This window comes from Berghia stephanieae, chromosome 1 (assembly GCF_034508935.2).
Source record: "Berghia stephanieae isolate SIO BIC M18660-M18661 chromosome 1, UCSD_Bste_1.3, whole genome shotgun sequence".
NCBI classification, from domain to species: domain Eukaryota; kingdom Metazoa; phylum Mollusca; class Gastropoda; order Nudibranchia; family Aeolidiidae; genus Berghia; species Berghia stephanieae.
In genome coordinates this window covers 123,571,785-123,598,046 of record NC_088360.1, presented here as the reverse complement: position 1 = coordinate 123,598,046, position 26,262 = coordinate 123,571,785, and the positions used below count along the sequence as shown (strand labels likewise).

At 36.5% G+C, this 26,262-nt stretch overlaps 1 protein-coding gene and 1 long non-coding RNA gene across 2 annotated transcripts in view; one reads left to right on the top strand and one right to left on the bottom strand.

The window, feature by feature from the left end:
- LOC144962993 (uncharacterized) overlaps positions 1-2,333 on the top strand; it is a 23,695-nt gene extending 21,362 nt beyond the window's left edge. The window contains exons 2-3 of the long non-coding RNA XR_013643557.1: positions 556-675; positions 2,203-2,333. This is a non-coding gene — a long non-coding RNA (uncharacterized LOC144962993). The remainder of the gene's footprint in view (positions 1-555; positions 676-2,202) is intronic.
- A 119-nt stretch (positions 2,334-2,452) lies between these two features.
- On the bottom strand, positions 2,453-26,160 carry LOC144962989 (uncharacterized). The gene is made up of 4 exons (XM_078896501.1): positions 25,926-26,160; positions 23,612-23,686; positions 5,241-21,041; positions 2,453-4,825 (listed from the first exon to the last, which is right to left on the bottom strand). The coding sequence occupies exons 1-3, from the start codon at positions 25,986-25,988 to the stop codon at positions 19,245-19,247; spliced, it is 1,935 nt and encodes a 644-aa protein (XP_078752627.1). The 5' UTR covers positions 25,989-26,160; the 3' UTR covers positions 2,453-4,825; positions 5,241-19,244.
- Positions 26,161-26,262: the final 102 nt, after the last annotated feature.

Here is a 26,262-nt window from a genome sequence, read left to right as displayed (position 1 = left end):
TATTATTACAGTGCATAACAGAGAGATGATTTACAAGACAAAACATATCATCTCCCAAAACTCTTAACTATACATTTGACTGTATCCCTCCCAGCTATTGTATCCGGCCTGGACAAAAGTAATCTCATTCCAAAACAAAGGCCGAAAGCATGTTGGAAACATATTTAGGGGGATAGAAGACACCGTTTGTTTGTTTTTAAAGGTTTTACGGCGCTTGCAACATTTTTCATTTTGGTCATATCAGCGCCAGTGAAAAGGAAGAAAATTGGAAAGTAAAAACATTCAAGATGTACAATTAAAAGGACTTGAGGAAAAAGTAAGACAAGGGGGAAAAGTTCAAATAGGGAACATATGTAGATTTCAAGAGCACACTATCACAGTGTACCTAGTTTGAAATCACCTAAAAGTATCACCCAGACACCAGCACGAAGAGGAATACACTCAAATGTATACAAATCATATGTTAAGAATAAAACAAAACATGACATAACAGAGAGATGATTTATAAGGAAAAAATATCATCTCCCAAAACTAACTTGACTGTTTACCTCTCAGCCATGGTATCCCAAGGTCAGGACATGAACAACAAATCTTATTCCAAGACAAAGACAAAGACAGAAAACAAATAGAGGGGGATAGAAGACACAGTAAGAACCTCCCTGCCCATTATGAGAGGTAAGGAACCCCACCCAGGAAGATACAGTAAGTGCCTCCCTGCCCATTTTTGGAGATAAGGAACCCCACCCAGATACATACATGAAGTTAAGGGTTTTACGGCGCTTGCAACACATTTGTTTTGTTTTGTTTTTAAGGGTTTTATGTTATTGTTTTTAAGGGTTTTACGGCGCTTTCAACACATTTAGGTTATATCAGCGCCAGTAAAAAGGAAGAAAATGGGATAGTAAAAAGTTCTAGAATTACAATTAAAGCATCCAAGAAAAAGTAAGACAAAGGGGAACTGGGAACAAATAGGGATCAGATGTCGATTCCAAGAGCATACCATCAATGTACTTAAGTTTGAGATCACCAATAAGTCTCATCTGGACACAAGCATGGCCCCCCACCAAGAGGAATACACTCAAATGCTTACATTATAAATTATAACAAAGATAATAATACATAACAGAGAGATGATTTACAAGGAAAAAAATATCATCTCCCAAAACAATAACTATGCATTTGACTGTTTCCCTCCCAGGCAGGACCCCGACCAGGACCAGGACAAAACCAAGCAATCTCATTCCAAGACAAACACAGAATGCAAGTTGGAAAACAGATACAGGATAGAAGACACAATAAGTACCTCCCTGCCCACTATGGGAGGTAGGAACCCCACCCAGTTTTAAGGGTTTTACATACGGCGATTGCAACACATCGTCATATCAGCGCCAGTAAAAAGGAAGAAAATGGGATAGTTAAAAGTTATAGAATTACAATTAAAGCACAAAAGAAAAGGTGAGACAAAGGGGAATTGGTTCAAATAGGGAACAGATGTAGATTCCAAGAGCACACCGTCAAAGTACTTAGTTCACCTAAAAGTCTCATCCAGACACAAGCACAGGTCCCAACTAAGAGGAATACACTCAAATGTTTACAAATCATAGAATATGTAAACTAAACATAATACAATGCATAACAGAGAGATGATTTACAAGGAAAAAAATATCATCTCCCAAAACTATAACTATATATTCGACTGTTTCCCTCCCAGCCAAGGAACTCCGGCAAGGTTCAGGACAAAACTAAGTAATCTCATTCCAAGACAATGACAGGAAACAATTGGAAACGGGTATGGGGGGATAGAAGACACAGCATGTACCTCCCTGCCCACTATGGGAGGTCAGGATTGCAACACATTTAGGTCATATCAGCGCGAGTAAAAAAGAAGAAAATTGGATAGTAAAGACATTCTTGATGTACAATTAAAAGGGCTTGAAGAAAAAAGTAAGACAAAGGGGAATCGGTTCAAATGTGGAATAGATTTAGATTCCAAGAGCACAATATCAGTGTACTTAGTTTGAGATCACCTAAAAGTCTCAACCAGACACCAGCACAGGTCCCACTAAGATGAATACACTCAAATGTTTACAAATCATATGTTAAAAATAAAAAAAAATAACAGTACATAACAAGAGAGATGATTTACAATGAAAATAATATCTCCCAAAACTATAACTATACATTTGACTGTTTCCCTCCCAGCCAAGGGTCAGGTCAAGACAAAGACAGAAAGCAATTGGAAAACAGACAGGGTGATAGAAGACATAGGAAGTACCTCCCTGCCCACTATGGGAGGTCAGGATACCCACCCAGATACATGAAGTTGAAGAATGGAAGAGGTAGCAATTGCGGATAACAATGTACTAGAACCCGTTCTCCAACCTGAAGGAAATCCGCCCTACAAGTCAAGAGGAATAATTTAATCGGAAGAAACCATACAATAAAAACGTCATATGATTCATATATAGATCTTTTTATTTCTTCATAATAATAGGGCATGGGGATTGGAATGGGGAAATAGGTGGTGGGAGAAAGGAAACATTATTTACATAATTTTGAAAAACATTATTAAAAAAAAAAAAACAGTATTAAATTAACCCAATCCTCTTATCTGAAAGAGGAAAAACTTCCACCATTCGTAAATCTGAAAAAAAAAAATGTTCCGAAATGAAAACATAGCATTGTTATAAAATGGTTTATATAAATTATGTACAAATTTAAAATTTAAAAAATTGCAAATGACAACTGGCACTACTACGATCACAACCCACTGCAAACAAGACGTACACAAGTGAACTGCAATAGCAGGCAAGTGCATACACACTTTAGAAAACACATACTCACCACACCTCCATTTGATATAATACATCTTCAAACTTTCCCAATGAATTGTGATTTGCATAATGTGGAAGAGGACATCGGATCCGACAATGTCTTGTTCAAAACATTAAATCAATAACAAAAATTAAATCTCGGGAGATGAAAAAGAATGCCACCTGGTACACCCTTGAAATAAGGTATGTGTATAAGAAAATCGTGTGTTCAATTTAGCGCTGCGATGCGATGCAAAACACACACAAATGTCTCTCTCTCTCAAACACACACACACACGTTCATCATTCTCAACACAATTGGAACAAACTCAGATAATCTGGCAGGACCTGGAATTATATAAACGAAAAAAATAAATAAATAAAAATTGGGAAAGTAAGATAAGGGAACTCGTACTTGTTCAGGGAACTGAATCAGGTCACCCATACTAATACAATTGGACGAGTGGGAAAGAGAGAGAGAGAGAGAGAGAGAGAAGAGAGAGAGAGAGAGAGAGAGAGAGAGAGAGAGAGAGAGAGAGAGAGAGAGAGAAGAGAGTGAGAGAGAGAGAGAGAGAGAGAGAGAGAGAGAGAGAGAGAGAGAGAGAGAGAGAGAGAGAGAGAGAGAGAGAATCAACAGGGGAAACAATTTCTCAAATAAAGAACAAACGCTAACGATATGTTTGTCACATTTTTAGATCATGTCAGTGCCCAAAAAGGAAAGTGGTCTAGCTAAGAAGAACGATGCAAGTCAAAGAGCGAGTTTTACAGATTACATAAGTAGATCAAAAGCTACCCGTTTACCTATCTGTCGAGACCGCCAATGTTTGTTTCTAAGGGTTTTACGGCGCCTGCAACACATTTAGATCATATCATTCTAGATGTACCACTAACAGGACTTGAGGAAAATGTAAAACAATGGGAAATGGTTCAAATAGGGAACAGATGTGGAATCCAAGAGCACGCTATCAGTGTACTTAATTTGAGATCACCTAAAAGTACCACCCAGACACCAGCACAAGATCCCACTAGGAGGAATACACTCAAATGTTTAAAAATCTTGTGTTAGTAATAATTTTTTTTAAAATAACATAATAGAGAGATGATTTACAATGAAAGAAAATATCATCTCCCAAAACTATAACTATATATTCGACTGTTTCCCTCCCAGCCAAGGACTCCCGCCAGGGTTAGGACAAAACTAAGTAATCGTATTCCAAGACAAAGACAGAAGCAATTTTATAAACATATACAAGGGGATAGAAGATACAGCAAGTACCTCCCTGCACACTATGGGAGGTCGGGAACCCCACCCAGGAGACCATCAAGCAGACTGCTTTTGTTTGTATTTGATGACGATTACAAAACGCTCCGCTAGAACAAAAAAATTTTTTTTTTTTAAATTAAGACCATAGAACAAAATGTCTTACTTTTTTTTTGGTACTTTATACAATATGATTGGACCACTAGGGCACCAAAAATCTAAGATTGATTCGTTTTGTTTTCAAATGTTCCATGCGCTTAGGACACTTCAGTCATTTTAGTGCCAATGAAAAAAAAGAAGATGGGATTGAAAATTCTAGCAATGCTAGACAAAGCCGAGTCAAAGTATTCCATTCTAAGTCAAAGATCAAAGAGCAGAATCAGATTCAACAACAATAATAACAATCAACACGCTAAATAAGGAGAAAACAATAGTTTAAACCCAAATTTCTAACACAGAAATAAAATTTAGTAACCATCTCCTCTCAACTTCACTAAATATAATAACCCAGGCAGGTCCCAGCTCTAACTATGTAATAATTGTTTGTTTTTGTTTTTAAGGGTTTTACGCCGCTTGCAACACATTTAGGTTATATCAGCGCCAGTAAAAAGGAAGAAAATGGGATAGTAAAAAGTTCTAGAATTACAATTATAGCACCCAAGAGAAAGTAAGACATAGGGGAACTGGGAACAAATAGGGATCAGATGTAGATTCCAAGAGCATACCACCAATGTACTTAGTTTGAGATCACCTATGTCTCATCCAGACACAAGCACAAAATCCAACAAAGAAGAATACACTCAAATGCTTGCATTATACATTAAAAATAACAAATATAATAACACATAACAGAGAGATGATTTACAAGGAAAAAAATATCTCCCAAAACAAAAATTATGCATTTGACTGTTTCCCTCCCAGCTAGGACTCCGACCAGGGCCAGGACAAAACCAAGTAATTGTTTGTTGTTTTTAGGGGTTTTACGGCACTTGCAACACATTTAGGTTATATCAGCGCCAGTAAAAAGGAAGAAAACGGGATAGTAAAAAGTTCTAGAATTACAATTAAAGCATCCAAGAAAAAGTAAGACAAAGGGGAACTGGGAATAAATAGGGATCAGATGTAGGTTCCAAGAGCATACCACCAATTACTTAGTTTGAGATCACCTATAAGTCTCATCCGGACACAAGCACGGCCCCCACTAAGAGGAACACACTCAAATGCTTACATTATAAATTATAACAAATATAATAATACATAACAGAGAGATGATTTACAAGGAAAAAAATATCATCTCCCAAAACAATAACTATGCATTTGACTGTTTCCCTCCCAGCCAGGACCCCAACCAGGGCTGGGACAAAACTTAGCAATCCTATTCCAAGACAAAGACAGAATGCAAGTTGGAAAACAGACATAGGGGGATAGAAGACACAATAAGTACCTCCCTGCCCACTATGGGAGGTAGGAACCCCACCCAGAAAACCAAATAATTTCATGCCAAGACAAAGACAGAAAGCATGTTGGAAAACAGATATAAGGGGATAGAAGACACAGTATGTACCCCCCTGCCCACTATGGGAGGTCAGGATCCCAACCCAGTATGTAATAATTAATTCCAGAATAAGGATAGGCACACGCGCACATACACACAGATGATATAGAGGGATAACATTTTTATTTAACAGGTACCCTTCCTCCCTCCCCCCTTGATCAAGAGAGTAGACTTTACTCTGCCTTGGGGGAATGAGGCCCGTGGCAAAATGTCGCTCGTGTAAAGTACTTGTTATAAAGAAGGCATCAACATTACTTAATTTAAATAATTTTAGAGACAACTTAAGCGTTCATCAAGTTAAACGATAACAAATAATGTAAAAAAAAAAAAAAAAAAGAAAAAAGAGAAAAGCAGAGTCCAAAAATAAAGGGGACAAATCACCAACTTTGATTAAAGTACTTTGATGCTCCGAGTTTGAGAAGCTGTTCCTCTATAATTATTTTTCATTGGTGTCCACACTATTAAGATACCATTTGTCACTTTAAAAAGTGATGAAAACTTAATCTTTCCATAGTTTTTCAAGAAATAATGTCTTTTTGGAATCAACATTTTGTCACAACTACACACATCACATAGAATATATGGTAGTAAGCCACTTATCGGATGTAACGAGGGAGAGAAATCAATTAACATTCATTTCATTTCATCCCCCCCCCCCCCCCAAAAAAAAAATCAACAAAGTGGTAATATATATGAACAATAGATATCATACAAATTTACTTTCTAATAAAAGGATCGGATGAAGATTTTGATGACAATGTTTGTTTGTTTGTTTGTTTTTAAGGGTTTTACGGCGCTTGCAACACATTAAGGTCATATCAGCGCCAGTAAAAAGGAAGAAAATGGGATAGTAAAAGGTTCTAGAATTACAATTAAAGCACCCAAGAAAAAGTAAGACAAAGGGGAACTAGGAACAAATAGGGATCAGATGTAGATTCCAAGAGCTTACCACCAATGTACTTAGTTTGAGATCACCTATAAGTCTCATCTGGACACAAGCACAAAATCCAACAAAGAGGAACACACTCAAATGCTTACACTATACATTAAAAATGACAAATATAATAATACATAACAGAGAGATGATTTACAAGGAAAAAAATATCATCTCCCAAAACAATAACTATGCATTTGACTGTTTCCCTCCCAGCCAGGACTCCAACCAGGGCCAGGACAAAACCAAGTAACCTCATTCCAAGACAAGGACAGAAAGCATGTTGGAAAAATGATATAAGGGGATAGAAGACACAGTGTGTACCTCCCTGCCCACTATGGGAGGTCAGGATCCCCACCCAGTTGATGACAATGTCATTCAACACTAAGGAACTTGTTACAAACACAATGTCTATCCAACAAATTACTTAAAACTCTTAGTTTCATGTTTTTGAGGGTTTTACGGCCATATCGGCGCCAGTAAAAAGGAAAAAGGAAGAAAATTCTAGATTTACTACAATTAAAAGCCCCCAAGAAAAGGTACGACAAAGGAGACTGGTTCTAATAGAGAACAAAGATAAATTCCAAGAGCATACCATCAGTTACAGTTTGATGGTTTTTAAAATGTTTTTAAGTGTTTTACGGCGCTTGCAACACAATAAGGTCATATCAGCGCCAGTAAAAAGGAAGAAAATGGGATAGTAAAAAGTTCTGGAATTACAATTAAAGCACCCAAGAAAGGTAAGACAAAGGGGAATTGGTTCAAATATGTTTTGTTTGTTTTTAAGGGTTTTACGGCGCTTGCAACACATTTAGGTTATATCAGCGCCAGTAAAAAGGAAGAAAATGGGATAGTAAAAAGTTCTAGAATTACAATTAAAGCATCCAAGAAAAAGTAAGACAAAGGGGAACTGAGAACAAATAGGGATCAGATGTAGATTCCAAGAGCATATCACCAATGTACTTAGTTTGAAATCACCTACAAGTCTCATCCAGACACAAGCACAAAATCCAACAAAGAGGAATACACTCAAATGCTTACATTATACATTCAAAATAAAAATAATAATACATAACAGAGAGATGATTTACAAGGAAAAAAATATCATCTCCCAAAACAATAACAATGCATTTGACTGTTTCCCTCCCAGCTAGGACTCCGGCCAGAGCCAGGACAAAACCAAGTAATCTCATTCCAAGACAAAGATAGAAAGCATGTTGGAAAACAGATATAAGGGGATAGAAGACACAGTATGTACCTCCTTGCCCGCTATGGGAGGTCAGGATCCCCACCCAGTTGCAACACATTAAGGTCATATCAGCGCCAGTAAAAAGGAAGAAAATGGGATAGTAAAAAGTTCTAGAATTACAATAAAGCATCCAAGAAAAGGGAAGACAAAGGGGAATTGGTTCAAATAAGAAACAGGTGTAGATTCCAAAAGCACTCTATCAAAGTACTTAGTTTGAGATCACTAAAAGTCTCATCCAGACACAAGCACAGGTCCCCGCTAAGAGGAACACACTCAAATGTTTTACAAATCATATATAATATAAAGAAAGCATAATACAGTGCATAACAGAGAGATGATTTACAATGAAAAAAATATCATCTCCCAAAACTAACTATACATTCGACTGTTTCCCTCTCAGCCAGGGGATCTGGCCAGGACCAGGACAAAACCAAATAATCTCATTCCAAGACAAAGACGGAAAGCATGTTGGAAAACAGATATAAGGGGATAGAAGACACAGTATGTACCCCCCTGTGGTTCAAATAGGAAACATGTAGAGATTCCAAGAGTACACTACCAAAGTACTTAGTTTGAGATCACCTCAACCATAGACAAGCACAGGTCCACACTAAGAGGAATACACTCAAATGTTTACAAATCATATATAATATGTAAATAAACATAATACAGTGTGCATAACAGAGAAAAATAATATCTCCCAAAACTAACTATACATTTGACTATTTCCCTCAGCACCAATAAAAGTAAAAAGGAAGAAAATGGAAAAGTAAAAAGTTCTACAATTACAATTAAAGCACCCAAGAACACGAAAGATAAAGGGGACAGGGAACAGATAGGGATCAGATGTAGATTCCAAGAGCATACCACTAATGTACATAGTTTGATTGTTTTTTGTTTTTAAGGGTTTTACGGCGCTTGCAACACATTTAGGTTATATCAGCGCCAGTAAAAAGGAAGAAAATGGGATAGTAAAAAGTTCTATAATTATAATTAAAGCACCCAAGAGAAAGTAAGACATAGGGGAACTGGGAACAAATAGGGATCAGATGTAGATTCCAAGAGCATACCACCAATGTACTTAGTTTGAGATCACCTATAAGTCTCATCCGAACACAAGCACAAAATCCAACAAAGAGGAATACACTCAAATGCTTACATTATAAATTTTTAAAAACAAATATAATAGGACATAACAGAGATGATTTACAAGGTTTGTTTTGTTTTTGAGGGTTTTACGGCGCTTGCAACACATTAAGGTCATATCAGCGCCAGTAAAAAGGAAGAAATGAGTAAAAAGTTATAGAATTCAATTAAAGCACCCAAGAAAAAGTAAGACAAAGGGGAATTTGTTCAAATAGGAAACAGATGTAGATTCCAAGAGCACACCATCAAAGTACTTAGGTTGAGATCACCTAAAAGTCTCATCCAGACACAAGCACAGGTCCCCACTAAGAGGAATACACTCAAATGTTAACAAATCAAATATAATATGTAAATAAAACATAATACAGTACATAACATAGAGATGATTTACAAGGAAAAAAATATCATCTCCCAAAGCAATAACTATACATTCGACTGTTTCCCTCTCAACCAAGGACTCCGACCAAGGTTAGGACAAAACCAAGCAATCTCACTCCAAGACAAAGACAGAAAGCAAGTTGGAAAACAGATATAAGGGGATAGAAGACACAGTATGTACCTCCCTGCCCGCTATGGGAGGTCAGGATCCCCACCCAGTGATTTACAAGGAAAAAAATATCATCTCCCAAAACAATAACTATGCATATGACTGTTTCCCTCCCAGCTAGGACTCCGGCCAGGGCCAGGACAAAACCAAGTAATCTCATTCCAAGACAAAGACAGAAAGCATGTTGGAAAACAGATATAAGGGGATAGAAGACACAATATGTACCCCCCTGCTCACTATGGGAGGTCAGAAACCCCACCCAGTACATAGTTTGAGATCATATATAAGTCTCATCCCGATACAAGAACAACTAAAAGGAATACACTCAAATGTTTACATTACACATTCAAAATAATACATAACAGAGAGATGATTTACAAGGAAAAAAAAAATATCATCTCCCAAAAAAACTACAGATTTGACTGTTTCCCTCCCAGTCAGGACTCCGGCCAGGGCCAGAACAAAACCAAGTAATCTCTTCCAAGACAAAGACAGGAAGCATGTTGGAAAACAAATAAAAGGATAGAAGACACAGTAAGTGCCTCTCTAAAAACTATGAGAACCCCACCCAGTCCCTTCCTATTGTGAGAGATCAGGAACCCCACCCTGAAAGGAAAATCTTACATAAAGAGCAAAACTAAGTCACATCACTTCAGAACAAGAGGAAGCCACAGAGGACAACAGAAGGCCCTAAAATTGGAAACAGCATAAGTAGTAGATCCAAGAACTATAAACAGTCATAATGAACATAAGATCCTAGTTTACTTAAGTTATTCAATTGCTCAATCATTAGATTTAACACTGTCAACACATTTTTCTACATGAAATCAAACCATGAGTTATAATAAATCATTTGTAAAAAAGTCTGAATATAATAACCAGTCAATTATTTGTTTTTTTAAAGGGTTTTACGGCACCTGCGATTTAGGTAATATCAGCGCCAGTAAAATAGAAAATGGGGTAGTATGAAAGTTCTCGCATTACAAAGAAAGCACCCAAGAAAACAAAGAGGAATAGTACAAATAGGGAATAGGTGTAGATTCCAAGAGCTACTATCATTGTGCATAGTTTGAGATCACATAAGTCTCATCCAGACATTAGCACAGGATCCCACTAAAAGGAATACACTCAAATGTTTACATTATAACAGAGAGATGATTTACAAGGAAAAAAAATATCATCTCCCAAAACAAATTTGACTGTTTCCCTCTTAGCCGAGGACTCCGGCCAGGACAAAACCAAGTAATCTCATTCCAAGACAAAGACGGAAAGCATGTTGGAAAATAGACATAGGGGGATAGAGGACACAGTATGTACCTCCCGGCCCTTTATGGGAGGTCCGGAGCCCCACCCAGAGGTCAATTATTTAAATGCTAAAATGAACATATAAATCAATATTATGGTCATCTGTCCCACTTCAAAAGGTCTGCGACAGACTAGTCGTATAATTACCGACCAATCAAATTGCTATGAGCATGTTCTTTTTTTCTTTTAAAGGGTTTTAAGGTGCTTGCAACACATTGACGTCATATCAGTGCCAGTAAAAAGGAAGAAAATGGGATAATCAAAAGTTCTAGAAATACAATGAAAGGTAAAGTACTGAAGAAAACCTAAGAAAAAGTAAGACAAAGGGGAACAAATAATAATAATAGTAATAATAGATCGTTATTGTCCATAAAGATGACAATTATAGGGAACAGATAAAGATTCCAAGAGCACACCTTCAGTGTACTTAGTTTGAGATCACCTAAATGTCTCACCCGACTCAAGCACAGGTCCCCAAAAAGAGGAACACGCTAATTTTTTTTACAAATCATATGTGTAAAAGTAAAAATAATACAGTGCATAACATAGATGAATTACAAGACAAAAAAAAATAGTATCTCCCTAAACGCTAACTATGCATTTGACTGTTTCCCTCCCACCATGTTATCCAGCCAGAGCCAGGTCAAAACCAAGTAATCTCATTCCAAGACAAAGACAGAAAGAGGTATAGATGACACAGTAAGTGCCTCCCTACCCACTATGAGAGGTCAAGCAATGAACATAAATGCAACAAAGCCATAATTGTGCAGTTTGTTTTGTTTTTAATGTACTTTAGTAAATTTTAGCTCGGATTAAGAAATGTAACAGAACATGAAATTTTTAGGAGATAATTTCAGCGCCAGAACATGAAGATAGTACACAACACATGTGATTTACATTTTAAGATCCATTTACTTGCAGACATACGTGCTCAATATTTCTCCGCAGTCTGTCTGAATTTTAAAAGTATTGTTTTTCTTGTTGGCTGAGGACTGTTTTTGAGCCCAAAATGTTATGTGTCTGGTATTTTGATCTTTTTCAAAGCTGTTGTATTCATTTTTGTTCATTATTTTTAACAGTCCACCGCTTCTAGCACCTTAGTATGACTATATATATATATATATATATATTTGTGCATTGTTTATCACAAGTCCATTATATTCCTCTATTAACTGTAGACAAATTTGAGTTAACATGTAAGTTGCTTATTTTTTTTCCCATTTAAGCCTTATCCAATATTCAAGACACATTATTGTGAATAATTTTTTTTAAATATGCATGTCATATATCAAAAGTGCAAATTGAGAGATCATAAATTTATCAAACTCCAGTTGCTTGCTTAGGTTTACAGTGCTGTTTGCAGCGCCTTTTGTCTTAATGGTGCTTTCGACACATTAAGGCGATTTCCGCGCAAAAAAAAAAGGAAGAAAATGGGATCGTTAAAGTAATCTAGATTTACAGTTAAAAGCATGCAAGAAAAGTAAGACTAAGGGGAATGGTACAAATAAGAGCATACTTTCGTTATGTTTTTGAGAGTTTTACGGCGCTTGCAACACATTAAGGTCATATCAGCACCAGTAAAAAGGAAGAAATGGGATAGTAAAAAGTTATAGAATTCAATTAAAGCACCCAAGAAAAGGTAAGACAAAGGGGAATTTGTTCAAATAGGAAACAGATGTAGATTCCAAGAGCACACCATCAAAGTATTTAGTTTAAGATCACCTAAAAGTCTCATCCAGACACAAGCACAGGTCCCGACTAAGAGGAATACACTCAAATGTTAACAAATCAAATATAACATATAAATAAAACATAATGTTTTTTGTGTTTTTTTTATGTTTTTAAGGATTTTACGGCGCTTGCAACACATTAAGGTCATATCAGCGCCAGTAAAAAGGAAGAAAATGGGATAGTAAAAAGTCATAGGATTACAATTAAAGTACAAAAGAAAAGGTAAGACAAAGGGGAACTGGTTCAAATAGGGAATAGATGTAGATTCCAAGAGCACACCACCAAAGTACTTAGTTTGAGATCACCTAAAAGTCTCATCCAGACACAAGCACAGGTCCCCACTAAGAGGAACACACTCAAATGTTTACCAATCATATAATATAATATGTAAACTAAACATAATACAATGTATAACAGAGAGATGATTTACAAGGAAAAAAATATCATCTCCCAAAACTATAACCATATACATTCGACTGTTTCCCTCCCAGCCAAGGAACTCCGGCAAGGATCAGGACAAAACCAAGTAATCTCATTCCAAGACAATGACAGGAAACAATTGGAAAACGGGTATGGGGGGATAGAAGACATAGCATGTACCTCCCTGCCCACTATGGGAGATCAGGATCCCCACCCAGTAAAACATAATACAGTACATAACAGAGAGATGATTAACAAGGAAAAAAATATCATCTCCCAAAGCAATAACTATACATTCGACTGTTTCCCTCTCAGCCAAGGACTCCGACCAAGGTTAGGACAAAACCAAGCAATCTCACTCCAAGACAAAGACAAAGCATGTTGGAAAACAGATATAAGGGGATAGAAGACACAGTATGTACCTCCCTGCCGCTATGGGAGGTCAGGATCCCCACCCAGACTTTCGTTATGCACAGCTTGAGATCAACTAAAAGTCTCACCCAGACACAAGCACAGCAACAAATATAACAATACATAATAGAAAGATGATTTACATGGAAAAAAATATCATCTCACAAAACTTTAACTAGACTGTTGACTGTTTCCTCTGCCAAGGATTCCGACAAGGAAAAGGACAAAACCAAGTAATATTATTCCGAGACAAAAACAGACTGCAACTTTGGAAATCAGGTACAGGGTTATAGAAGACACAGTAAATTTTGAGTGATTTCTCTGCCCATGATGGGAGGTCAGGAACCCCACCCAGTCTGCAGCGCTTGCTATTGCTATGAATTTAGTTAGAGGTAATTTCAGAGCAAGTAAAAATAGCATAGGCATGTTTGAACTAAAAGCACCAAAGAAAGGTAAGAACAAGGGGATTTATTCTAACAGTAACAGAGTAGACACGTAGTTCCCTGCCTCAAAAAAAAATTATCAATCAGCTATCAAAAATCATAGTATACGATGATTTACAAGGAAACATCCCTTTTTTGTTTTTAAGGGTTTTATGGCGCTTGCAACACATTTAGTTTATATCAGCGCCAGTAAAAAGGAAGAAAATGGGAAAGTAAAAAGTTCTAGAATTACAATTAAAGCACCCAAGAAAAAGTAAGACAGGGGAACTGGGAACAAATAGGGATCAGATGCAGATTCCAAGAGCATCAGCCCAGTAAACAGATATAGGGGGATAGAAGAGACAGTAAGTACCTCCCTTCCCACTATGGGAGGTCAGGAACCCCACCCAGTGGAAACATCCCTTACCCCACACCCCCACCCCAAAATCGAATAAAAAAGGAATGAAAGAAAGTAACTTAACTGTTCCCTTTTATATTTATATACTTGCCAAAATACAAATAAAAAACCCCTGAAATTTTTTCGTGTAAAGGCCATATGAAAATATTCTGCACAAAACTTATCAAATGGTATTACCCAGCCATATATCAATTTAAAATATGATAAATATCCACCTCGCTCCCCCTGAACTGTTGCCTAATAATAAATTCATCTTTAAACTTAAAAAAAAAAACAAAAAAACAATTTTAGTCTCTAGAAAAAAAACCAACAAACTGATAGCCGGGAGATTTCAACAAGCCAGATTTTACCGGAAAAGGGGCATTCTTGAGCAAACATTTGTATTCCAAAATGCCACCATGGGAGGTCAAAAGACCCATAATATATATCAAACTTCAACACGATATGAATTTTTTCCGTTAGTCCTGCTGCTATTGAAGAGTAACGTGACAATGCAAGCTATGTATTTATTGAAATGTCTTATCCCTGGAGGAAAAAAAAAACATGACAAAATCACTGACAAGACAATCAATACCCAACACACATCGAAAATCAAATTAATTGAGACGGCAAGAAAAATAGAATACATGCTTAGTCAGATTCAACAAACCATAAATACCTCAAAATTACCATGCCACAAGGAAACAAAGCAAGAAAACAAAATCACTAAAACTGTCCTCTAGATTCAGTTCTCTAGACTTAACGCATACAGTAAAACCACAAATTAACGCTTTGTATATACATAGCAAAACGTTATTGAAAAGACTGCATAAATTAGCAATGACTATGAACATTTTTGTAGGAAATACTACTCTTAAATCGCCCCATCTCCACTGAGTAAAAATCTTTTTGAATTTTGAAAATCCATTAATATATAAAGTTATGCAGTTTCAAAGGTGTCATTTATTTGGATGACTCACAAAGAGAAAAAAATACGGAAAATATGGGACGCTTTCTCTGCGTTTTATTCTGGTTTGTAGCTGTATCTCGTTTAATTTTTGTTTGTTTGTTGCTTTAGGTCTCTTCCAACACAATTGAGGTTATATGAGAGACCGCTGAAACAAAAAAACAAGCAATCTAACAAAAATAGTACAAATGTAAATCAAAATCATAACCTAAAGATATCATAAGCTAAATTATAAATAACCAAGAACAAACAGGCAGAAGATTTACAGAAAAAAAAAATATCCCCTGTCAAAAATACAATCACAAACCAAAGAAGCAGGATAGGCTAGTAAAGAGAAGAAGGAACGACATCACTATCGGATCGTACACCCATGCGAACATCATAGGTATACGATTCAAGGGTGATGCTCCCATCCAACCACCCGCGTATCTCGTTTAATACGTGGAATTAGATATTGAAACTTTTATGGCAAAATTATCAGAAAATATGATGAAGACATCAGAAGAGTTCTAACTTGTATAGTTTTAGAGCTGTATGGCTAGGGTCAACTATAATTTCGTTTTAAAATATACATAATATTGATCATTTGCAACATTTCCGAATTGTAATTTTGTGTCTAAAACCCATATAAATGACACGAAAAATGCCTGCTAAATTACTATCAATCAGTCCTGTGAGGCCATGGCTTATGTTATTTCTAGTATGTGTGGCCAAATATATAATTTTGTTTCTCTTATTAAATGTTATTCATCTATTTTTGTCTCGGTGACATTTATCCTAGTCGATTCAATTTTCTGATTGTTAAAATTTAGTTCATTTTAAGTGGGCAAGTCTTAATAGTGAAAGCCATATGATTTTCTATTTAGCCACTATTGGAGTCGAATTTGGTCAGGTTAAAAGTCTGGCCATCTGGCAGCCTTGCCTCGCTCAAGTCATATTCGTGTCGCGCGATGGGGGAGCAAAATGGCCGTCTCCATATTTTCACTCATTGAAATGCAAATTGGGTTGATGTTTTGTGAGAATACGGGAAAAGTACTATCATAATCCAATGAAATTTATATAAATAGAAGAAATGTGCATATATAAGCTTATGAGCGACAAAATCTCTCATCTTTGTAGTTTTAGAAATATTGTAAAAATCTATTTTTAATTTTCTAGTAATCGTACGAGTTTTGTCGCTTGACTTAATCTAAAATGACCTCTTTTCTAACTGTGTGCCAACTTTCAGTCATATTCATCGATAAACAGCGTCGTAATTAATTTTTTTAAATAGCATGTACAGAACGGCTTCGTCCCATATTGTGTCGCGAATTTGGGCAGTTCATGAGCGAAAAAGAGGCCCAAAGATTTGTGCGGGATATTCATTGCTACATAAATGAATCAATTGCCACTATAACTACATATCTAACTATCAGAGGTCCTCTGTATTTGTGTAGTCTGTATCCCAAAATAAAAAGACCAACTTTTTCTTAATATATTTTGGTAAATATTTCACCAATTCCATCACTTCTTGAGCATTATTTATGTAAATAAAATAGTCTGAACTGCAGTGGAAAATGATGCTACTTGAACTTGGTTAATATCATGGAGAAATTTTCTCTGAATGTAAAAATATAGGAAAAAAAAATTAAGTGTCACCATTACATTATTATGAGGGTGAGTAAAACAGTAATGGGACAAATCTCCTGAGCTCATTTCTTATTCATGTGTCGTCATATTTGGCTCACATATGTATTAGTTTATGATAGTTCAAAATGGCACTCCCATGGATGTCCTTCAGCGACAGGAGGCTGTCATTGAATTTCTTGTTTTCAAAGAAGACACCTCAAGTAACATTTGTAAACGAATTGGTAAAGTCTATAAAACTCAGGCATTTTGTCGATGCAGTGTTACAGGTGTGTTGAACCTGATTCAAAGTGACAATCATTGGAATGACGATACCATCTTCCCCAAAGACAAAAAACTTCAAAGCTGAGAAATCAGCTGGTAAAATTATGCCAACACTGTTTTGGGACAATAGAAATGTAATATTTGATTTCCTTCCACAGGGAGCCACTGTCAACTCTGAACAGTACAAATAGACCTTGAAGCAACTGAAAGCAAGAATTCTTCGAGTTAAACCGGCTAAGGAGATGGAACGAGTATTGTTTCTTCATGAAAATGCCCTTCCAAACACAAGTGCCAGTTGTTTGTTTGTTTGTTTTTAAGGATTTTACGGCGGTTGCAACACATTTAGGTTATATTAGCGCCAGTAAAAAGCAAGAAAAGGGGATAGTAAAAAGTTCTAGAATTACAATTAAAAGAAAAAGCAAGACAAAGGGGAACTGGGAACAAATAGGGATCAGATGTAGATTCCAAGAGCATACCACCAATGTACTTAGTTTGAGATCACCTATAAGTCTCATCCGGACACAAGCACAAAATCCAACAGAGAGGAATACACTCAAATGCTTACATTATACACTATAACTAACAAATATAATAATACATAACAGAGAGATGATTTACAAGGAAAAAAAATATCATCTCCCAAAACAATAACTTTGCATTTGACTGTTTCCCTCCCAGCCAGGATAAAACCAAGTAACCTCATTCCAAGAAAAAGACAGAAAGCATGTTGGAAAACAGATATAAGGGGATAGAGGACACAGTATGGACCTCCCTGCCCGCTATGGGAGGTCAGGATCCCCACCCAGCACAAGTGCCAGGAAAAGGGAAGCAATTGCATCATTTTGATGGACAACGCTATCTCACCCTCATTAATTCACCAGGGACACTTTCAGACTTTCATATATTTGGTCCACTGAAGAAGGCAATGAGGCAACATCGCTATGAAGATGATGAAGAAGCCAAAGAAAAAAAATTACACCTCCCAAAACTATCACTATACATTTGACCATCTCCCTTTAAGCAAGAGCCAGGATAAAACCAAGTTAATCTCATACCAAGACAAAAGCAACTCAGAAAACATATAGGAGGATAGGACGCAGCAAGTGACCTGTCCACCATGGAAGGTCAAAATACCCCATCCGGAAGCCAGTCTCATAAAACAGGGACATAAAGAAATATGATATAGGACAGACGTGAGAGCAAATGTGAACTAACAGAAACTGGCAGATATCCTATCCTACGGTGATTTTCACCCACAACAAAGGGCTTCATTGGCAGCACGAAAAAACAGTCTTGTGAGTGTACCATATTTACTCCTGGGTGCAGCAATTTAATTAACTCATCATTCTTTAGAGACAATATATATGTTATCTGTAAAGAACAAAGGCAAAGTAATAATAAATGTATGGCATTCCCTCCTGCTATATTATTCAAAACCACACACGACAAGAAGTTTTGTTTTGTTTACCTCAAAGGAGATTGTACAATTATTCAATGAAAAATAAAATGTCATATTACCATCTGTCCTTCCTTACTTATCTTTTTTTTTTTTTTTTTGAGGTATCGGGTATAGATATTCTAGAAAAAGCATAAATTAATTTATATAATTCATTAGCCCCTCTTGGACCTGTGAGCTCATTAAATCACAAAACTTTATGAGCTTTTAGAGAACATTTCTCATTACTGCCAATGTACTTTTTAACAAAATAAAATGAATATTATATGGTATAACAACGGTAATCAAACAACCAAGTTTGATTTCAAAATTGCCATTGTACGACACAAAAACAAGCATGGACAACATTTCTCAACAATTTAATGTCAATATTGCTTTAAAATGTATGTAAAATCAGCTTGAAAATCTGATTTCAATTAATGGCTTAATTCTATTGTCAACTTTTTCCTCAACCAATCCATTACGCATCTCTGCATGAACCAAATTTATCATGATTCTTATGAACTTAAATATAATGAGAACTCGTAAAAAACAAACATACTCTTTCAACAAGAATAAGGAAAAAGATTGACAATGAGAAATCTTATCTACTTGGTTACAACTAATGCATCCAGATGCACTTAGCCCTCTGAGTTGCGTCTTGTAGATAAAACCTTATCATTCACACAATTAATAACCTTACAAATCATCCCTCTCCATCACTGAATTCACAACAAATACCAGACTTAATGTTTCTCCCTTTAGTTTGGCATCACATATGGCAAAATAAATAGTGGTTCATCATAAACAGAATCAGTTGTCAGCATTTCAGCCCAGGACTTAAATTGACCATCCCTATCATAAGTTCCATTCACCCCTTCCATATTTTCCATATGCAGTCTAGTAACCATCTCCTCATTAACAGGAGCTGGTTGTGGAGGTGGATAATCTCCACTTGACCAATCAATATTGTCGAAGTCGATAGGAGGTAACTGAGATAATATTTGTGCCTCAGAGAGACGTTCAGAGGGAGGAGCGTTGACATCCGGTGGTGCATATGATGAGGATGGTAAGTGACCAGAAGTGACACTAATTTCTCGAGCTTCTGGAGGACTAGCTGATGGTCCAGAATCTGGCTTGTCTTGACGACCCGAGTAAGATGAAAACCCATTGTCATAGGATGACTGAGAAAAATTGGAGCTACAAGCACCTAGAGCTATTGGGTGATCCTCCAGAGATTCTTGCTGAGAAGTGGGAATAGGAGGCTCATACACATCCTCTCCTGGAGTTGGTGCAACAGATGTTTGAAGAAATCGTTCAATGTATTCATTTTTTGTTTGTGCGAGTCTATTGCCAGATGCATGGTCGGCATTTAACAGATCTAAATTCTGATTTTTCTTTTTCCTACCCCTTTTCTTTGCACCTGTAGGTACAACCTCCTTTTGTGCATCACTTTCTTTTTTAATTTGATTAGTTCTAATCTGAGCAATCACATGATTACCTACAGGCAAAGCAGACTTTTTTTGCATTTCTTCAATAATCTGCTCTGTGGTTTTGACTCTTCCCAATTTACGAGAATCTGAAGACGAAACAGAAATGCGTGAATCACAACTTTCTTGCCTTAAGAGGGCTAATCGTTGATTTGACTGAGAGAGAGCATCAGTTTGGTCCTGGATACTGGTTTTAGCAACAGGTGGAACCATTTTATCTGAAGTAGAGATATCTGAAGAAAACGAATTTTTGGAGCTATTTTTTCTGACAACAGAGCCATTTATCACATCATTCTTGCTTGAAACGGGCATTGAAAGACTAGGATTTTGAATGAGACGAGGATGTTTGGAATCGAAAAGTTCTGAAAAAGAATTGTTGGCTTCATCCTTAGCCATACTTTGACGTGTCCGTTTTCTATTTGCAACATTTGTTTTTGACAAATCTTTTTGATCAGAAACTCTACTTCCTGATTTTGATGACTCGCTGATGGAATGATTGGTCTGTTTTTGGTCAAAATTGAAATTTCGTTTACTGCTACCAGCCTGACCATTCTTTGTTCTCGTCGAAGTTGGAGGATCCTGGACATGCTCATTCATGAGTCTGTCCTGACTACTTTCACTCAGATTGGATGGTGGTGTGCCAGGCCAACTAAGATTTGAGCCTTCATTGACACTAATACTATGAGCACCTTGAGTGTGGTTAGACGCAGGTGATTTAACCCTGATACCTGGTCTGGATTTACTATTTTCTTGAGATGCCAACTTTGATGATGGAAGTGGCTGTCTTGAAGTCTGAGCAGCAGGACTTTTGACATGTAAGACCTTCAAACATTGAGAACGAGAGTGAACAAGGGCTGGTGACGGTACAAATTTATTGGGAGTACCACTTTTGCTTAAAGCAGGTGAAAGACCGGGACTGATTCGAGGATGTTGACCATTGGCAACCTGAGGTGAGCCTTGAGGTAAAAGCTCTTGCCATGACTTGACAAGGTTACGAGCTCTTTTCCGAATCGATGGATTCTGCACGGTTTTGCGGACATGGTTGATATCTCGACCAAGACGGGTTTGCTAAAAGAAAGAAAAATAAGTAAAAAATGAGTCAACCCATACACTTAAGCAACGGACAAACACACATTTTGTACCTGCATATATTTTTGTATTTGGCACCCATGTGACCAAATTTCAAAAGGCAGAAACCAGGCATCATCTTTCTTGTCAAGCAACGTTTTAAACCCATTGAAGGTCATAAGATGAAAAAAAATGTATGGTTGTCTAGGTGTGAGATTGGAAACTATATATATAGGGGAGGAGTGGGAGACTTGGGACACTTAATGTATTTACCAAATTACTGGACCTTTATATTATGCTTTAAATAGAAGTCGCAAACAAAGAGTATGGTGAACCTTGTCTTCATTCCTCCCATTGCAAACATGTTTAATTAAGACCTCTGTAAACAAGCTGTGGTCATCAAAACGTCTTGATGGACAATTAATTATGACCCCATCTGGTGACAGTCTGAACCCTCCCTACTCTCAAAAGGCTTCCAGCACGCTGTCAACGTTACCACAAGTGGACAGCATGCCTTACACACCCCCACCATTTAATGAGCTGCTGACCCCGCCTTTTGTTTCAAAAGATACTATAAAGGACGTGCATTGTCCATTTCATTACTGAGGTGTTAATTGTTTTGTGCAAGGGAAGGACTAAGAGATACAATGGCGACTGGTGTGCACCATACCTATTATTAGTGTCAACCCTATCAATCTTTTATATTTTAAAAATGGTATTTTTCATCTTAGTTATAAATAGGTGAGTGACGTCAATTTCATTGTCTATAGAGAGATAAATTTATAAAGTAAAAATTCAGATTCGCATCCCAAGCATGCTTATAGCCGGATCGAGCTTGTACTTGTAGCCAGAGTGGTTATAAATGGAGGTCACTGTAATTAAGATGAAGAATAAGTTTAACATTAAAATGCAACTTATTACTTACAGAGTGTTCTCCCCTAACCCTGGGTAATTACTCTGACAGCTTTATATCATGGAATCAGCAAGTGGTACCATACTGAATCAAAAAAAACTGGGCCTTTATTCCTAAATTTTTAGTTTTAACAGCTTTTTATGTGTCATGTATCCACAAATTAAAAACTGAACAAACATTCTAAAACTGAAACCTTTCACACTCAGTTGCTGAATACTGTATATAATACAGTGATGATAATGGCAATTTGTCAAAAAGGAGGAAAATGTATCGGTCCATTGGTCAAACTCAAAATCATAACATAATATATCATAGGTTTGTAAATCATATTAATAAATACTTCTTGTGCATATCCATTCTTAAAAGTAAAGATTCAAAATCATTGCAAAAAATATCATGTTTTGTATATTATAATACCACTACTTGTGCACATCCATTCCTAATATAGTAGAGATATAACGTACTTTAGGGTATGTTAAGTTATAATGAACTGTCCTTTCCATAAAACAATTTTAAATACATACCTTATATTCAAGAGATTTAAAATAAACTTTTGGTCAAAAGACCTGAAAGCATTTGTATTTACTTGTTTTATCTTTGTTACTGTAGCCCAGTGGTTACGGATCTAACAAATAAGACTCAAGTATCTGTCACAAATTAAAATTGTAAAACAATAAAAACAAAGGTAAAAAGAGTCAACTAAGTTGAGCACCCCTTATAATTGTAATAAATTAATATTATCTGTCCATAACCAGACAACGTTTATAAAGAACATGAAGATTGATAGAGGATATATAAGGATAAAGGAAAGAGAGAAAGGAGAGAGAGAGAGAGAGAGAGAGAGAGAGAGAGAGAGAGAGAGAGAGAGAGAGAGAGAGAGAGAGAGAGAGAGAGAGAGAGAGAGAGAGACAGAGAGAGAGAGAGAGAGAGAACCCACCTCTAACTGTACTACCTTGGTTGACCTACTTACAAATAAAGTCTAGACTCATTTATCCCCTCCATCACCCCTTCCTTTTCTGCCATCAATGACGTCTGGTGCCAGTTGGTCTAGATTGACGCCATAAAATTGGGAGTGTCACCAAAATTCATGCATGAGCACAGGTGTCAAAATATGACAAAAGACATGATAGTGATTCTTTTTACGGATCCACCAGTTGACCTCAGCTTTTATCAGGGGAAAATGTTTGACAGGGCAAAATCAGCAGAAAATTTCTGAGAAAATCCAAAAATCCCAGAATTCTACGGAAGATTATCATCACTGATAATATAATGCAAAAAGATGCATCAGGTAATAAATCTGAAAAATCACAAAAAAACTTCGTCCACAGAGGGCTGTGCCAATTAAAATGCTCATTTCCTCAGAGTAGGTGACCACTAAATTACGGTTGGAATTTAAATTGCTATGTCCGCATATACACGAGAGAAAGGAAAAAATTACCATGAGTTGCAAAAAGTAATGTATACACGTGTCAATTATTTTTAAGAGGGTCAAGTTGAGGAGAAAAAAAGCAATGTTCTACAAAAATAAACTAATCATAAAGAAAACCATGTACTCCATGTATTCTTTCGATTTACAGGTCAAAACTCATAACAAAGAAAAATAAAAAAGAAAAGAAACATTTCTGGAAGACATAAAATCATAAAATTTCCAACTTACTTCGAGAGTTTCTTTCGTGAGGGTACTGGCCTCCAGAAGTGTAAGTACTTCTTCAACTTCTTTCTCATCAACAACCTGATTAAGGGGTGAGGGGTGGAAACAAACAAAACAATAATAAAACAAAAATTATGACACAATTATATCTAATAGCTTAAAACAAACAAAAAATTTTAAAATGTCATCTATATAAATACAGACTCCAACCAAACTCAACTTAAAAATTCAAAAGCTCAAAAGTGGATTATAGACTAGTGTGTTTTCCATGCTACAAGATCCACCATATCTTATGCCAAGTTGTGGCAAGATATTTGATACTCAAATCCAAAAATATACCAACTGCTTGGGGCATATGAATTTTCTAAACTCTCAACCGCATTAAGGGTTTGACACTCTTTCAAAAGCCAAAAAAAATTGCTTTATTGCTTGGACACTCAATTGTAATCTCAGACAATGTACTTTTGGTGCATTGAATGTACTTTTGGATTTAGAAACCCCAACAACTTTAAAGACAAGTCATAATATCCATCATAGCCTACACAATTTTTCATTATAAATGAGCGTCTTCATGTATCCGTTTTATAAGCAGTGGAGTAAAAATTATTGTTAGTGGTTGGAGTTACCAAACCAGGCCTATGTAAAAAAAAAATAAAAATGGTACCCCCATAGCATGACTGAAACATGTATTTCTAAGCATGACGGCACGGGTGAGAGAAAGTTTCAAATCACTTTTGTATCGACATTTTTAACATTTCAGCTTCAATGACAATATTCTCTTGGAAAATCTGAAAACAAACCTATGAACATTCTGACACCCATTTGCTAAAGACAAATGCGCATTATAATCGTAACAAAAACCATTAAGTTTAAGTGGGTCCCATGGCGTTTTGACAAGCAATACAGAATTCATGAGATGTTTCCAAGACCCCCCCCCCCCCCCCCCCCCAAAAGGTGACTGATTCCCTAAAATAGACTATAAACCTTTGACATAAGTCATATTTGCATGTACTGGTCACAATTGTGACTACGTTAGTCTTGACACAGTGGCGCCAAACGTCAAAAGTAGCACAAGACACATGGTGGCCATGAATGGGAAGATAATCGAAAGGGAAGGGGATGGAGCAAATGGCTGTAAATATTTGTGTACTTTTTAGCTGTAGCACGATAGTACATTAATTTGGCGATTTTATAAGTTTTATAAACGTGTCTTTTTTTTTCTTCCTTTTTAATTATTGTTTTGTTTTTGTTCGAATGTTCTGAATTTGTTAATAGAATTCATTACAACTTGTGTCTAATTATAAAACAATTTTTTTAAAAATTAAAAATCAATTCATTAATTTCTCTCTCTCTCTCAACCACCCTTCTATCTTCATATTATGTTTATGGATATCATTTAGAGAGATAATAAGTTAGACTGATCGATTTAAGAAATGATTGTTTATAGGCTAATTTAAATTTGTTTTGTTGATGGAATATGTTTTGCAATTGATTAAAGATTCTTATTTATAAGCAACTGAAGTTGAAAAATCGCCAAGTTTTAAGAATTTGGCACTAAAATACAAAGTAACTGTAGTAAACTGGTATCAAATTGAAAGAAACTCATCTCGATAGGCTACTTGGCTCTAAATATATGTACACATGGTTATCCAGGGTCGACTCTGAATAACTGCCTACAGTTATCCAGAGTCGACTCTGAATAACCACTTTGATAATATAAAGCCTGGCCTTTTCTTATTACCACATTCAGTGTCTGGCAATAACTAGAATTATAATCAGCAGCCTTCCATAGCCATGCCATAAGTAGTGAAAGTGAAAGGGTTGGTCTTTTAGTCCCCATCAAAGCTATGGCGAGGCTTGCTTTAGTACTTTGCTGTTTACAATGTAAGTGTAAGTGTAGACGTAGGACTTGGAATTAACCCCCATTAGCCATTAGGACAAAAACAAATGAAGACGTGTGCCTTGAAAACGTGCGAATTGTGTGCACTCACACTAGGTGTGTGTTGTGTTGTTACGACTGGGATTGATATTGATGGAGCGAATAAATAGAATATAAACACGATGAAAACCAGACTTTTTCTATTTACCTCATTTTCATCGTGACCTTAAGGTAATTGACAATAACCATTTATTATGCTGAAGAAAATCCATACAAAATAATCTGGACAATTGTCATCACTGATTCACCTGTGCTCGACACATTCCATTCGTTTGCCTTTCCCAGCGTAAAAGGGCTAATGGTGGACATTGAACACCATGAGCACAGGTTTTGACAATCATTTTTTTCCATAAATTACCTTGTGATAAGCATTGCACTTACATTTTTGTCGTCATCGAGGGCATTTGTCAGCTTATCTTTAATTTGGCCGGGCGTTAGGGTCATCAGGCTAACCAAGATCACCCAATTTGGCCTTTTTCTGCCCTCTGAATGATAGACGTTCTGCCAACAGGATGGCTGCCGTCTTCCATGTATTGAGAAGTTTGCCGTCGACGCACAGGCATCTGGGAAGTTTCTCCACCGACATGACGTCAAATGCCGATGTTGAAACACTGAGACTCACACAGTTTTACTTGAGCGACGGGGCTCGCAAATTCCTAGGTATTTTGTAAGAGCTCACGCGATTGGCTATACAGGAGGTTCAAAGAAGTGAGATTTG